The sequence below is a fragment of the Mustela putorius genome, unplaced genomic scaffold, assembly GCF_011764305.1.
Source record: "Mustela putorius furo isolate JIRA1106 unplaced genomic scaffold, ASM1176430v1.1 tig00000145_pilon_pilon_pilon, whole genome shotgun sequence".
Taxonomy (NCBI): Eukaryota; Metazoa; Chordata; class Mammalia; order Carnivora; family Mustelidae; genus Mustela; species Mustela putorius.
The window spans coordinates 40,895,856-40,911,492 of record NW_025421294.1 but is presented as its reverse complement, the minus strand read 5'-3'; the positions used below and the strand labels follow the sequence as shown (position 1 = coordinate 40,911,492).

At 52.1% G+C, this 15,637-nt stretch overlaps 1 protein-coding gene across 3 annotated transcripts in view; it reads left to right on the top strand.

The window, feature by feature from the left end:
* WWC1 (WW and C2 domain containing 1) overlaps positions 1 to 15,637 on the top strand; it is a 152,177-nt gene that overhangs the window by 94,938 nt on the left and 41,602 nt on the right. For all 3 annotated transcript variants that reach the window (XM_045075627.1, XM_045075626.1, XM_045075628.1), the window contains 5 exons: positions 477 to 556; positions 5,604 to 5,733; positions 7,122 to 7,268; positions 8,459 to 8,532; positions 11,908 to 12,150. In XM_045075627.1, coding sequence (XP_044931562.1) covers positions 477 to 556; positions 5,604 to 5,733; positions 7,122 to 7,268; positions 8,459 to 8,532; positions 11,908 to 12,150 — 674 coding nt within the window. The remainder of the gene's footprint in view (positions 1 to 476; positions 557 to 5,603; positions 5,734 to 7,121; positions 7,269 to 8,458; positions 8,533 to 11,907; positions 12,151 to 15,637) is intronic.

Here is a 15,637-nt window from a genome sequence, read left to right as displayed (position 1 = left end):
TCTTGCCTCTTGCCTCCATGCCCAGCACCCCTATACCCATTACCTGCTCTAAGTAATGCACAGCCCTACGAGTGACCATGTTTCTCATCTGTCTGAATGGGAAAGGGAGGCTCAGAGAGGCAAGGTGGATTGACAGAGGTCACCCGGCTAGGCAGTAAGAAGGCTAAGCTCTATCTCAGGTCAGGGAGCACTGTCCATCTCCTGTTTCCCTCAAGTGAGGGCTGACCCGGGATGACCTGCAGGATAGCCAGGCTGGGCTGCCGACTGCATGGGCATCTGCAGAGACCAAGGCAACATCAGTGACCAAGGCAACATCAGTGAGGGGAAGGTGTTAGGACCATGGGGCCCAAGGGATATCAACCTGAAGCATTATGTAGGGGCTGTGGGGGGCTCTGGGATCCCCTTGGAGGAGAAGGCAGCCTGCGGTTCCATATCAACCTCTGATCTGGCCCCATCTGTGGTCTGCTGCCATCCAGGTCAACAAGCTCAAGAGAGAGATGGTTCACCTCCAGCAAGAGCTGCAGTTCAAAGAGCGTGGCTTTCAGACCCTGAAGAAGTAAGTCCACTGTGTCTGCAGAGTGTGGGAAGGTCCCATCCTCCCCTGGCTGCCCCTGTCTGTCTCTCTGTAAGGCCACTCTAATCATTCGATTCCAGCTGTCCGCTGGTATTTACCGAAGATACTGTCTCCCAGGGTTGAGGTGTGGGAAGAGAAAAGGGGAATCATTTCTTTTTTTTTTTTTTTTTTTTGGAAGATTTTATTTCAGAGACAGAGCATGCAAGCATGAATAGGGGGAGGGGCAGAGGGAGAAGCAGACTCCCATCAAGCAGGGAGCCTAATGCAGGCTCCGTCACAGGACCCTGGAATCATGACCTGAGCCGAAGGCAGACGCTTAACTGCCTGAGCCACCCAGGCGCTCCAAGGGAAATCCTTTCAAACCAGAGTTCTCATTGTCCTCTGAATTCCTGAAGCCACTAAAGTCTGTTCCGTTTCCTTGAGTTTTACCAGGCAGTCACAGAAACAAGTTTGCTAGGCATTTCTGGTCACCTGTCTCATCTCCTCCGGAAGATCCAGTAGGATCTGGTACACACACAAACAAAACACAGTCTTCTTTCCCCTGGCCCCTAAAGACGAGCAGCTCATGTGCCCCGCTGAAGGAACAAGGCTCTCTTCCATAACACACAGATCACCAGACGAGCGTGCCCAGCGCCACGCTCACTATACTCTGCGGGCGACTTACGGAGTTTCCAGGGTAACTTTGACCAAATGGAATGTTGAGAAGCTGACTTGCCACCAGCAAAGAGCTCTGTTGTTTCCTTAGAGCAGGTGCATTGATTCCTATTATCATTATTACACTAACTAAGATTTTCTGAGCAGTTTCTCTTCCAGGAAGCACTTTCAGTGTTTCTGCCTGGGTGACCTCATTTCATCCTCATTGCTACTCTGTAAGGAATGTTCTTGTAGGAAACCGAGTCCCATAGTAGGTGCTCAGTAAGCATTAGCTTCTTCTTGTGAAGAGTCACACAGGCAGCGAATACTTGTGTGTTGAGTCATTTTCAGTGCGTCTAGTAGACTCGGTGTACAGTCATTGCAGGGTGTCTGGGGGCCTATTGGAAGCCCCAATGCAGGCATGCAGTCCGTTTCTCCATTGTAAGGGACATCTCACTTAGATTCCCAGGGAGGCCACATCCCTACACACAACTGCTTCTCTAGTCACTTGCCTTTTCTCCCTCTCTCTGCCTGTACCTTTTCCTCATCCTCTGAATCTCAGATCCATCCCCACCACTCTGTGACCGCAGTTCCAAACCTTGGGATGCCTGCCTCCAGGCTCTGTGAATCAAAGGAACTGTGACCACTCTCAGGGTTTGGTTGGTTCTTATTCCCATCTTCCTATCCCCCAAGCCCTCACGGCCTGGCGGGGGAGCTACCATGATCTTCCCCACACACAAGGTCTAAGAAAGCATAGATTGTAATAATACATTTTTGTACTATAAATTATTATAAAATACAGTTTTATATATATGTGCTTATATAGATACATACGTTATTAATATACATCTATGTCCATATGCCACTGACAGTCAGCAAGAGCAGGAATATGAGCTTAGGAAAGTCCTGTTTGTGACCTATAAAGCAAATAGCCTCATGAGCCCTCCAGATTCTGAACACATAGTTTAAAGGTTAGTCACTCCCATGTCATCCTACCGCAGGGGCCCTCCCCCACCTTCCTGCAATCCTCAGAAGCTTCTGGTTAGAACATTTCCCATTATTCTCTGAGCCACCACAAACCTGTTTTACCACTTTGTCACCCTGTAACAGCATTGAAAATTCTTGTTCTTTGGTAAGCTGACGCTGAAACCCCAAAGACAAGCCTCCTTTTTTGCCTCCTCCCTCCGCCCAACTGATGTTTGATATCAGGCCCAGATAAGACGCATGGCAGCCCTGACCGCCCACACCCCTTACCCGAAGCTGGCTCCGTGTTCGGCGTGAGAGAAGGCATCTGCTTTCTTGCGCACCTTGGCAGAGAGGGTTAAGAATGTAGCTTCAAGAGGCCAATGGCCTGGGTTCAAATCCCAGTTCCCTGGGACCTTGCAAAAATGACTTAACCCCCTTGAGCTTTGATTTCTTTATCTGAAAAGTAAGTGATTATGAAGATGAAACAGAAACGTGTGACAGTGCCTGGCAGTGAGTGTAGGGTCAGCAAGGGATGTGGGGGGATGACCTCCAACTACTTGCTGGCTTCGATTTGGGGAGGAACTCTGTTAGCCCCAGGCTAAAGGCTATGCTGGGCAAACACTATGCATCAGTCACCTCAATTCACTGTCTCTTCCCCTTTAAGAGAAGTTTTTGTTCTGCCTTGTTTTAGAGATGAGGGCACTGATGAGGTTGAATGCAGACCTTAGCCCGCCACCCCACCCCCACCCCACCAGTAAGCAGCAGGGCAGAATTAGAACCCAGGACTGTTGTGTTTTGCCACTCATGTGCTAATACCTTCCTTTCTGGCTTCATCATTAATAACCCCCTCCTGACACCCAGAAAACATGAGGCCTTTTTCCATGTGCTTTGGGGGTCTTTTTCAGAGGCTAGTGGTGGGAGGTGATCTCGTCCCGTCTACCTCTCAGCCTCTTCCCTTCACGGAGCACTGGAGAAGGCGAAACTCATCCAGCTGTCTTGACCATGTTCATGGTCAGCAATCCCAGTTTCAAAAAAGGGAAAGGCTGCTGAGAAGTGAAGGACACCTCTATGGTGACTAAAAAGGAAAGTCGAGATGAAAGCTCAGTACTTTCGAGCCCTTGTAAATAGGAAAGAATTGAGAGACTTGGTATGTCCTCTGTTGGGGAGGAGGGCCATGCGGCGTCTTTCCCCATGTCCCCTTGTAAAGAGGAAAGAATTGAGAGACTTGGTATGTCCTCTGTTGGGGAGGAGGGCCATGCGGCGTCTTTCCCCATGTCCCCAGAGCCTCCTTGCCCAGGTGAGAGTTGCCTGGACAAGACCAAAAGGAGTTGGCTGCTGTCAGAGCCTTTGCCCTGCTTCTCTGTGGCTGTGCTGTGGCTAGCGGGTGTGTGACTCTCTGGACAGCTGCGTGATTTGGAAATTCTAAAACACACGCAGCCCACTACACCCTCCCCTCCCCTGCAAACACACAACTTTTCTTTCCCTTAAATAAAAAAAGAGAGAGAGAGATTCATTCACTGAGCACATAATGGAGACCCTTTGTTCCCCTCCCCCCCCCAATCCTAAGAGTGTTCCCTCTTGGAGCTCCTCTCTGGAGCCAAATTCCAGAGCCTGGGTTGCTAAGGCCCCTGAGAGAAATCAGGTAGAGGCTGTTTGAGGAGTCCAGGGCACAACAGACAAACCGCTTCTGTCTCATCCTGCTGAGGATTCAGAGCCTTCCTCATCCTGCTGGCAGAGGACTGCAGGGCACAGCCCTCTCCCCAGAGCCCCCAGCCCCGCTGGAGCAAATGGCATCTCTCCTGCACCCCTCCCCCACCCCCGACTCAGGGCACGGCCACCTCCGGTCCTGGGGGACCCTCCTCTCCACAGAGCATCTCAGGCAGGCCTCTGCTACAGAAAGCTCCCTTTAGACTAATTTTTCAAACTAAATCTGAGACCAGTCTTAGCCAACCTGGCAGGCTTGCTCAGGCCCAAGTCCTCGAAAGGAATAGACAGGCTATTTTTAGTGGGGACACATAAATGGGGCTTTGTTTTCTCTCCACGGAGGCTGACATAACGGACGGGCAGGGGGAGGGCCGTGCTGAGACCCGGGTTCTCTCCCTCTCTCCTGCTTGAGGCACAGACAGACCCGGAGGGAAACCTGCTCCCGCCACCATCAGTGATTCCCCACTCAGGTTATTTTTAGCCCAGGACAGTTTGGCCTCTAGCAGGAAACCAGAGAGGAATGCCTGTGAGCGGTTTCTCATCCTGAAATAATGGGTTCCTGGTGTTCCCTCAGACTCTAAGACTTCCTTTTCTCCACTGGGGACTGAACCTCAGGCCTAGCCTTTGGGGAAAGTGTGAAGCAGTAAAAATCATCTTTTTCCTCAGAAGCTCTTCCACACCACAGCCTCCTTCCCCAGGGGGCCCAGACCTCCACTATCTGTGGTTTGGTCTGATCTTCAGAAAGCGACATCAAGACCCTTAATTTTTTTTTTTTTTTATTCTTTTCCACCACCAAAAGGAACCTGGATGGAGTGCCTCGATAAGCTGGTTTGGTCCATACACCCTAGTCCACCACCTGACTTTCCATCCTTTATCCTGTTTGACATTCCTAACATTTTCGTGAACATGAGCTGGGCAGGTGACCTTTTCCAGGTGTTTTCAGAGGAGCAAGCCAAGCCTCCGTGCATTGAGGGCCATGCCCAAGGTCACGCTGCTGAGTCGCAGGGCTGGGAGTTTTTCATCATTCACAGCTTTCCTTTATTGTGCTTGTTGACTCGCAAATGCTTATTAAAGCCAGTGGGTCTCAGCTGGGGATGATCTTGCTCCTCGACCCCAAGGGGCACTGGGCAGAGTATGGAGGTGTTTTTGGTCATCCCAGCTCGGGGTCAGGATGCTGCTGGCATCTCATGGGCAGGATCAGGGAAGCTTCTAAATATCCAACAATGCACAGGACAGCCCCCCACCACAGAGAATCGTCCTCCTCAAATGTCAAGATGTTGAGGTTGAGAGACCCCAAGTCAAAGGAATGTTCTAAGCCAGATACTGAGTTTATTCAGTCCCACCCCGTCCCAGTGATCAGTCAAGGATACCACCATGTCTAGCACTAAGTAGAACACGACGTAAGGGTTGCAGTGTCGTAGCTACACACAGTGTGAGGGGAATTCCTAGCCCAGCCTGGAAGAGACAGGGAGGTCATCAGGGAAAACGTCCTGTAAGAGCTGCTGCTTGATTTCAAGGGTGGTACAGAAGCCCCACACCATGAGACATTTCACAGGCACCTGCTGTGCCTCATCCCACAGGCAGGACCTGGGGAGGGCGGGTGTGCAGGACAGAGAGGAGCCTTCTCACAGGACTGAAGTCCATCGTCTGCTTTTGCCCTGGGGAGACTCAGACTCCATCCCTCACCCTGTCTTTGTTTGACCTTCCCCCATTGACTGTTTCCTAGAATCGATAAGAAAATGTCTGATGCTCAGGGCAGCTACAAATTGGATGAAGCTCAGGCCGTCTTGAGAGAAACAAAAGCCATCAAAAAGGCCATCACTTGTGGAGAAAAAGAAAAGCAAGATCTCATTAAGGTACGAGAGTTCCAGGGATCAGCGGCGGGCTGGGGTGGGGGCGGGGGGGTCCCACGTCGATTTCTCCCGAGCGCCTCTCCTTGCCAGGACTCACGGTGTTTCTGCATGCTGCACAGTCGCTCGTTTTCTTGCCCTTCCAGTCTCATAGAGTAGGGAAAGGAGGTTCAGAAGCATTAGGTGACTTGTGTAAGGTCACAGAGCTGGCAGAGTTGCAACAGCAGCCGGCTGCTTCGGTCCAAAGGTCATGTCCTCGCCACTCACTCTGGCCACCTGGCTTCCTTCTCAAAGGACCAGATGGGGAGGTGGTTTCGACGTCGATAGCCCCAACATCAAAATGTAACATCTTCCTAAGTATTTCATCACCTGTTGTCTGTGCTGAGGACTGAACAAATGAGAGTCAGTGTGATTTCATATGCTGGGCACTTTGCACGCTTTGTGCCTCACTCGTCTCTTACACTAGCCCTAGTTCACCCCTTCTCACAGCTAACAACGAACGGGACAGCTCAGAGTCAGGGGTAGAGCCAGGATTTGAACCTGGACTCAGAAGCCTGTTCTTTTAATCCCTGGACACTCCACCTCCCCTCACAGGAGCCACCCTGACCTCTGAGATACTGGGTGTGTTTGTGTTCCCATTGGCAGATTAGGAGTCAGGCTCCTTTATCGTGAAGGAAGCTTTACATGAAGCTTTATCCTTTTCGTGAAGGGAGCTTTACGGTCTCTGACAGAGAATGATCTTGAAGCTCTTGCCCAGGGCAGCAGCCCAATGAAAACATCCAGGCCCTGGTTGACAGGGAGCCGTGTTCCTATTGTAATTAGCAATTAAGAGTGCTAAGTCTTCCGTCAGACAGACCAGGCCAAATCGTCCTCTGTCATTTGCCAGCCTTTCCGTGGAAAAACTCCCTTATCAAAAATGGGGCTACTCTTCAGTCATTTCTCACAAGACCGATGTCAGGATTCAGTAAGCTGGTGGTAAAGCTGACAGGTAGTAAGAATCAGCTGTACTACCTGTACCTTAGCCTGGTCACCTCTTTAAATCAGTTTGATAGTACCATGACCTCAGACCTGTGATTCTTCCTGTTTTTCAGAAGAGGAAACTGAGGCACAGAGTGCTTCATCAACTAGCTCAGGTCACCCAGCTGGGAGGTAGCAGTGCAGGGATTCCAGGTCAGGCCATGTGGCTCCAGAGCCAGGGTCCATACCGGTGTCTCCCAGGGAAAAGCCCCGGCATCGAGCAACTACCCGCTTGCTGCTAGCTCTTTACTTACCTTCCCGGAACGAGCGTGGCTTCCTACTGAATGACGCAAGGCGGGGAGGAGAGCACATGGAGGGGGACAGACCAGAGCTCCCTCCCAGGCAGTTGTGTTGCTAACCCTGCCCTCCCTCTTCAGAGCCTCGCCATGCTGAAGGATGGCTTCCGCACGGAGAGAGGGTCCCACTCTGACCTGTGGTCCAGCAGCAGCTCTCTGGAAAGTTCGGGTTTCCCGCTGCCGAAACAGTACCTGGATGTGAGCTCCCAGACGGACATCTCGGGAAGTGTGAGTAGGCCGTGCGTCCAGGAGGCGGCTGTAGAGGGCCACCACCTTGTTGTTTCTCACCTGAGGTGTGGACTGGTGTCTCTCTGTGGGCCTGGCTGTTAACTCAGCCTCCTGGAGCTCTCTTCTCTTGCAGACCTCTTGGCCCCAGGATGACATGAGGTGACAGTGTGAGGAAAAACCAGTGCCGACTCCATGGTCCTGGTTGTTGCCTGTCCACGTGCTTGCATCTCCAGATGTTGCACAGAAAGCAGGTCTGAAGGACCAGGGTCTCTCTCGGGCTCCCTTTTTACAGATTTGTATCACCATTCTGTTTTTCTTTCACCAGCTATAAAGCAGGTGATATCTTCCCTCTGTTTGTCCCGAAACATTACATGCGGCTTTCAGACAGCTCTCTTCGAAAGCTCAGGCTGGTCACAGGAGTAAATAGTGTGAGTGCCTTCCGGATTTACTCCATGGAAGTTTTAGAGCAGGACTGACCCACGGCCATCTGGATCGTTAGGAGAACTGTTGTTTTCCTAGAGCAGGTGACATCGCACAGACCCACCTCCCAGCCTCGTGGCTAAATGCTGTTCTTCTCTGGTTACTTGTGCTGTGTCCCCATTTGGGAGGAGAAGCTCTGTCCATGTCTGCTTGGGTGAGCCCTGGAGCTTCCTGCCATTCTTGACAGAATGATGCGGCCAGTGGGCTCTGCCCTCCCTCTCCATGCTGCCCAGGTCTTCAGCTCCAAGCCACTGTAGGCCTCCCTGCCAGTTCCAGGACCTTCTTCTCAGTCACTGAGTGTTTCAGTCCTGCCTGCAGCCTCCCTGAGTTTTCAGCTGGGCCCCTCCCCATCTCGCCCAGGATATCTTTCTTGTATATTGGTTGCCCCTGTTTCCTTCTGACCAGCTGTCCTCCATGCTGCTGGGGCTTGAATGGGCTCCAAGCCATTCGGGGCTGCAAGATGATATTCTAGGCGCTCGGCTTCTCTACTGGAAGTGATGGATGTCTGAATTTGGGGGTCTTCCCACAGCCTGTAGGAAGGAAAGTGTCTGCCTGACTAGCTTCCCTGCTATCACACAGCCAACTCAGTAATTGGGGGCTATTCTTAGTTACTTCCCACGCAAGCTGTCAAGTCTCTCATGAGCTCTTGAAATCCAACTCCGCACCGGCCACAATGGCCCTATAATTCCCGACTTTGTTCTTTCCCCCAGTTTGCCACGAGCAGCAACAATCAGTTGGCAGAGAAGGTCAGATTGCGCCTTCGATACGAAGAGGCTAAGAGAAGGTAATTAGGGGCTGGGGACGGGATGGCTCCAGTGATGACAACCACCATTGCATAGTGTCTGCTCCTTGCCTGACTCTTCACACACCTCCTCCTCTTTAATCCTCCACGATCAGGATGATAAGGATTACGATCTTTATATTTTAACCCTCTCTGAAGCTCAGAGAAGAAATGACCGAGCCAGAGACACTTAACTAGGTAAAAAGTGGCACTGTACTTTGAACCCAGATCTGTGAAACCTCAGAGCCTTGTTCTCTTTCCACTTACTCGGCTCGGTTTCTGTAATCAGGGTTTTCCAGTGATCCTGAGTAGCCTGGTTTGAAGGAGCACAGTGGAGGTTTTAGGGATCCTAAAACAGACCCTGGATCCTGAGCACTATAGTGTCTCCTGCCCAACGAGGAGCCAGCAGTGCTCACAAACCGTGTAGACCCCAGTTGGGATCCACCGCCACAAATAAAATTAAGACCGTAAGCAAAGGTGTTATTTTTGGAGCATCCGTTAGGCACCCCAGGTGTTATAGTAAAGCATCTTTATGTGTATCATCTCACTGAATTTTAAGAACAACCTTATAGCGTGGTTTGTATTATCTCCATGGTAGAGAAGAGAAAGGTAAGGTCTAAGATGTTGTAGGACTTCTCAAGATGATGGAGTCAGATTCTGAACTCTGAAGAATCTGGCTCCCAGTCTGCAATCTTCTTAAGCACAGAGCCAACCTTCCTGGGAAGGAACCCACAGAGTGTGGGGGTGATTGAAGCCAGGCACATCACATCCACATGCTACATGGCCCACGGACATTTGACACCAGGCCACACAGAGTATGGGAGCACCCATCTCTGCCCCTCTGCCAACTCTGTGTGAGCAGCAGAACCCTTCGCAGCAGTGACAGAAATCCTACAGAAACTAGAAGAAGCGGAAAAGGGAATTTGTTGGCTTATTGAATTCCAAAGTTGTAGGATAAACCACCTTCAGGCACAGCTGGATCTAGGGATTCAAATCATGTTATGTAGACTTAGTTTCTCCCCTGTCCACCCTGCTTGCCTTTGTGTTGACAGACTTCCCTAACAAAATGTAAAGGTGACCCCCAGTAATTCTAGAGTTATATACTATCAGGGTAGCAACCTCAGAGATTCGTTGGGTTTTTAGTTTGAGGCTCCCTGGCTTTTCCTGGTGAACCAATCATTGTTGCAGAGTTGGAGGAATTAGAATTCTCTGAAGGTCCAGGCATGGGTCATGTGCTTAACTCTGGGAAGGGGATTGAGATCAGCTTTGTGGGAACCAAATGGCTTAAGTATGGGAGGAGTGACTTCCCAAAGAAAATGTGGAGTATTGTTAACAGAGGAGGAGAAATTGGATCCTAATCAGGTAGAGAAAACACACTGTGCATTATTTCAGCTCCCCCTAGAGGCCCAGCAAAACAGTAAGACTTCTGCATTTGGACAGCCCCTTGTCCCCTCTGAAGGGGACCACTCTGAACCCTGGATCCATTCTAGCCTACAGTAATGCCTATCTTAAAGGATCAGTTCTGGAGAGACCCAAGCACTGCAGTCTTCCCTCTGGGGTTGAACCATTAAACTTCTAATCGCAGAGCTTCCTGGCTCATGTGCCATTACCCAGTTTCAAACCCCCTTTTCACCCAGAGGTAGTTTAAGTGTCAAGGACAGAGCGGCCCACTGGTTGGAAAGCAGAGGCTGCAGGGCTTGAAGAAGGGATGGCAGGTGGCTGTAATGAAAAGTCTGCACACTAAGTTTTGTCATGTGTGCATTTCTGCAGAGCGAGTCTAGTGCTTTTCATCAGATCCACAAAAAGGTGGGTGGCCCAAAGGTTAAGGAGCACAAGGGAAAGCTCCACTAGAAAGTACATGTAAGCATGAAGCATCCATCACCCCTTCAGCGTACCATCCCTAATGGAGCCCCTGCCAGACCTGCCCAGACCACTCCATCCTCAGAGAGGCAAAAGCTACAAAGTTGTCCCAGATTACTCTCTTTGTGAATGTGGCATATAAATTAATCAATTCCAAGAATTCCTCTGAGGCACTTGGCTGGGAATGAGCAAACCCAGATGTGTGTGTCTGCCTGGAATTTTCACGACACGGTGTGGAGATTTTGTCCCCAGCAACGTTTCTATAAATGAAAGGTTGGGCCGCACATCTGCAGGTAAGATCGAACTGAGAGTCCAGAGGCCTGGGCACACATCAAGTCCCAGCCGTGTTTATGCCATGCAGGCTTCAGTGAGCCAGGTCCCCTATGGCCCTCTGTCCCACAGCCTCACTGCCATGTCTTATCCACACTGTAGGGGTTGGGTGGGGCAACAGTGTGATGCCGAAAGCCTTTGCGAAGGCTGAATCCAAAAGGATTAGGTCAGGATCTCTTTGAGATCTTTGTAGCACTCCTCTTAGTTACATTGTGAATCTCATTTTGGTCCAAAGATAACTTTATTTCTGTCCAGCACTTGGCAACATATAAAGAGCTCTGGGTGGTGAGTTTTCATTCGGTTCTCATAACCCACCTTGTGGGTTCCATTACTGACCCCACCTTACAGTGGGGTCAGTACTGACAGTACTGACCTCACCTGCAGTGAGGAGACTGCATCTCAAAGAGGTTCATAAGTGCCTGCGGTATACCAGGCCGTGTGCTGGAAACTCACATTACCAATGATCTAAGACTCTCCGGCTCAAGGCCTCTGACCCCAGTCTCTGGACTGGGAACGCCCAGTGAGCAACTGCAGAGTGCACTGTCATAGCAGTGGGCTCCCCGCGGCCGGTGGCTGAGCACCTGTCCTGTGCCAGCTCCTCTGGATTCGTTAGTGGCTCATTTTCAGAGCAAGGCTCAGGGAGTTCGCCCAACATTATACACCTAGTAAGTTGTCAAACCAGGTAATAAAACGGCGGCAGCAGATGCATTCATTTGAGTGCTCACTCCGTGCCAAACACTGGGCTTTGCAAGTTCCTAGTATATGTCTAAAGCCTCCCACCACAGCCATATGACAAAGGAGTTTTCGTTATTTCCCTCAGAGACACGAAGCGACTTGCCCAAGGTCCCATAGCTGGCGGTAGGAGCCTATCACCTGGTGATGAATCCAGCTCTCTGCTCTCTGTTCTACCAGGCTCGTGTCCCTCAGGGCAAGGACATTGCCTTATTGACATCTCCTCCCCACCCCTGCAGAGCCTACTCATTTTTGGCACAGGGGAGGCACCACATGTGTTTGCTAGATAAAAATAGGTTCCTTGAGAGGACATGCTGGTCCAGTGAAGACAGTCACCACCAGAGATGGCTCAGAGGCTGTCACGGCTCCGTGTACATAACCTTGGAAACACAGCCTGTGACCCTGCTCCCGCAGTGCCCCGGGGCACACCCGTCACACTCGCCTCTCCGCCCACAGGATCGCCAACCTGAAGATCCAACTGGCCAAGCTTGATAGCGAGGCCTGGCCAGGAGTGCTGGACTCGGAAAGGGACCGGCTGATCCTCATCAACGAGAAGGAGGAGCTGCTGAAGGAGATGCGCTTCGTCAGCCCACGAAAGTGGACCCAGGGGGAGGTAGAGCAACTGGAGATGGCCCGGAAGCGGCTGGAGAAGGATCTTCAGGCAGCTCGGGACACGCAGAGCAAGGCCCTGACGGAGAGGTACCGCTGGGCTGGGGCCAGGAGCGGGCATGGGACCCTGCCCTCGCTGCCAGTCTGTCCTCCAGCCCAGGCAGGGGGAGGGGCGAGGGAGGCCACCTGGGACACTAGGGCTCTGGCCTAGGAACGCCCAGTGTAGAGATCCCACAGCTCTCTGAAGTAGCCAGTTGGGGAAAATGATTCACTGTCTAGAAGGCCAGCTCCCTGGGAGTTCGCACAGGGAATCCCAGTACCGAAATGTCTGCTCAGGTACGGGTTTTCAGAAGTTATGTTATGACTAAGGTCAGCCGCATAACCCTATGTAAGGGAGACCAGTCACTAGGCAACTTTGTGACGTGTGACTCTGTGATGCAGAAGTTTCACAAAATCGTGCGTACTCTTTCTCTGTGTTGTAGCCTCTGAGACTGTCTCTCTTACATTGCGTTTCTTCTCGTGACGGTCACGACCCACCAAGCTGATGTCACCTCAGGCTGAGGGGTTGCACTTTGCACTTTGCAAAACACTAGTTTAGATGGGGATGCAAAGTGAGATGTTTCTAGGGGCCAGGCAGGCAGTATCAATGCTGGAGGCCTTCCTGGAGGCAGACTGGGTCAGGCTGGCGTGCGTAGACCCCACTTGCCTCAAGTGGGTGCTGACTCCCACCTCTAGCAGGTGGGAATTCGCGCCTTGGGTGGCCAGAGGTCCCCATACTTCAAGAAAAGAGTTGTTTGCATTTTTTAACTTTTAACCCCTGGCAACTAGTCCAGTAACTTTTAAAAATATTGTGAAGGCCAAATCATCTTCATCTTTGGGTGTGTTTTAGCTCAAAAGCCACTGATCTGTGTTCTCTGGATAACAGACTTTATTTCCTTCAGAGTCCCCCCAGGCTCCACACCCACAATGCACAGAGCACAGCCCTGTGTGGAGAGTAGGCCCTGCAGTCCTTAGGTCTTATTCATTCATTCATTCTGTCCATTGGCCCATCCTTGGTTCATTTATTTGCAAAACATTATGATGCGTGTATTCTCCGTGTAAGGCAGTTTGGAGAATTCAGAAACTATTAAGTGGCAGTCCCTGTCCCAGTGCCTTTAAAATCTATCCTGGTTATTTTCACGTGTTTTGGCAGCAGACTTTGAGCAAAGTCCCTGCCCTTTAGGAGCTTCGAAGTGAAGGAGGCGATTTTCAAATGTGTGTGTGTGTGTGTGTGTCTAGGGACAGGGATGAACAAGGGAGTTGAGAGGCAGAAGCCCGGTTGATAAAGCAGGTGAGGCGGCCTGCACCCCCGTGGAAGCAGGCCAGGCGCCTTAGGTGCCGGGGGGCACGCTCTCTGTGTCCCCTCGTGACGGGCCCTGAGATACCTTCAGGGAGGCTTCTGAGCTCAACAGCCCCTGACTCGATCCTACCCTAGCCCTGCATGAGCCCCAGCTGCACCTCGCAGGGGGCCAGATGGATCGAGGTGAGCGGCCTCTGCGCGGCCTCGTAGAAGTGGGCACGTCAGAGCGCAGTGCTGATGGCTGCGACAGAAGAGAGAGGAGACGCCGGCCCGGCCGTCGTTTGTCCACGCCTACAGTCGTTCGCTCTGCTCCCGTGTTTGTCTGCGTTCATGCCCCGGACTCTGGGGTTCTCTCTCTAGGTCTCTTTCTCTCCCATTGTTTTTCCTGTTCCTCTCTCCTGTCTTTCTCTCTCTTTCTCTCTCTCTCTCTCTCTCAGGCTGGGAGAGTCAGACTCCTCACCCTCACACATCAGCTGCTCCACTCCTGGGGCCTTTGAGGACAGGAATAGACTCATCCAGGAAGCACCCCACAGGCCTGCCAGACCTCAGTCACAGACACCTCAGCACCCCACGTCCTACCTCCCTGCTTCCACGCTGCCTTTCCGTGAGCCCCCCAGCACCACTTCTGAGAGCTGCTCTGCATCACACACAGGGGGCTGGGTAGAGCACGGACACCCTTGGCCTGTCCCCAGGGACCAGTTCCCCAGTCTGAAATGCAGCCCAAGCCCTTGATTGTGAGCCAGGACCCCAGGTATGGAGCTACAGCTTGTGGGGGTTCCACCTCCACCTTCTGGATCCTCTTCTTACTTCCATGCTGGGTGCATTCGTGGCTTCCCAGCATGTGCTAGGCATCACACGCAAGTGCCATACGGCCCACCAAGCCTAGCGCCCCCGGAGGAGGGCCCAGCACCTGTGTATTGCTCCAGGTGGCTACTCCCCCACATTCAGGAAGTTGAGGGCCCCCGATTCCCGGTCCCCTTAGCATCCTGGCGGGGCTCCAATGGAACCTGTATTGTCTCCCAGAACACATCTCCGTGACATTTCTCCCAAAGAACACGAAAAGGAAGGTGGAAATGGTGAGCCCCAGCTGTTTATTGGCCCTGCAACCCCACAGCCTTTCAGGCCTCTGCTCTGAAGGAGAGTCAGGAGACTCCACAGCCCTCTTCGTTTTGTTGGGTCAAGGGTTTTGTGCACAGTGGGCTCCATCTGCTGGCCCGCTGCCTGCCCCGCCAGCCCCAGGCGGGACTCTGGAAGAACAGCACCAGGGATCGAAGCGGCCGAGACCCAGGCCAAGTCCCTCACCACCTTGCTGAGTTGTGCAGAGCAAGTTCTGGTCTTCATTGCAGAGCCTGTGTTGTAGGTCTCGGTGTGTTGGTGGAGGTTCCAGTGTGGTTAGGTTTTTCCATGAGAAGGAACTCTTTCTCCCAGGCCCTAGCCTGGACTGGGTCAGTCAGTCCTTCTAGCAAGGGGCTTAAGGGGATATGAGCCCCACAGTGGAACATGTCTGTCTGTGGGACATAGAGCAGACAGATCTTTCAGCAGAGAGAAGGAATTTCGCCTCCCTCCCCTGGGAGAAAGTGGTCCTTGCAGCAAATACTGCGGGAGCTTGGGAAGAGACTGGAAGAGCAGGACACACTGGTGCAGCAGCTCCGTGTGCCCAAAACCACCTGCGAGCCCTCAGAGATACAGATGCATGGGCCCTGCCCCAGACCTTCTGATTCAGTTGATCAAAGTAGGACCCAAGAAGGAGCATTTAATTAGAACACCTCCCTTTCCGCTCTAGGAGGTTGGCGGACCACACACTGAGAACCCTAAATAGTGGCTCCTTGAGGGCAGCCCATGCCCTGAGTTTGTGAGGGCACAACCTTGCCTGATGGAGCCCCTCCTCAGTCAGATGCTGGGACCTTGGGCGGGGCTCACTCCAGTGGTTGGAGGGGGCCGTTCCAGGGGCCAGCACCCTCCCTAGAGCCCACCCAAACTGCCCTCCATGTGGGATTTCAGGTTCTTCTAAAAGCAAGGATTTTGCTTCCAGGGAGGTCTTTCGTACCTGCTTTCAGCCATTCCTCCGTGCAGATCTTTGCTCCCATGTTCCATCCAGGACACTGCACCACACTCACCTGCCCCTTCTCTGGACTCTCTGGGCCCACTCTCTTGGGCTCCTTTGCCTGCTATTGCCAATCTGTTCAACCATGTGGTGCTGTAGATACTCAGAGCTTAGTGCTGGCCCCTTCCTTTTCC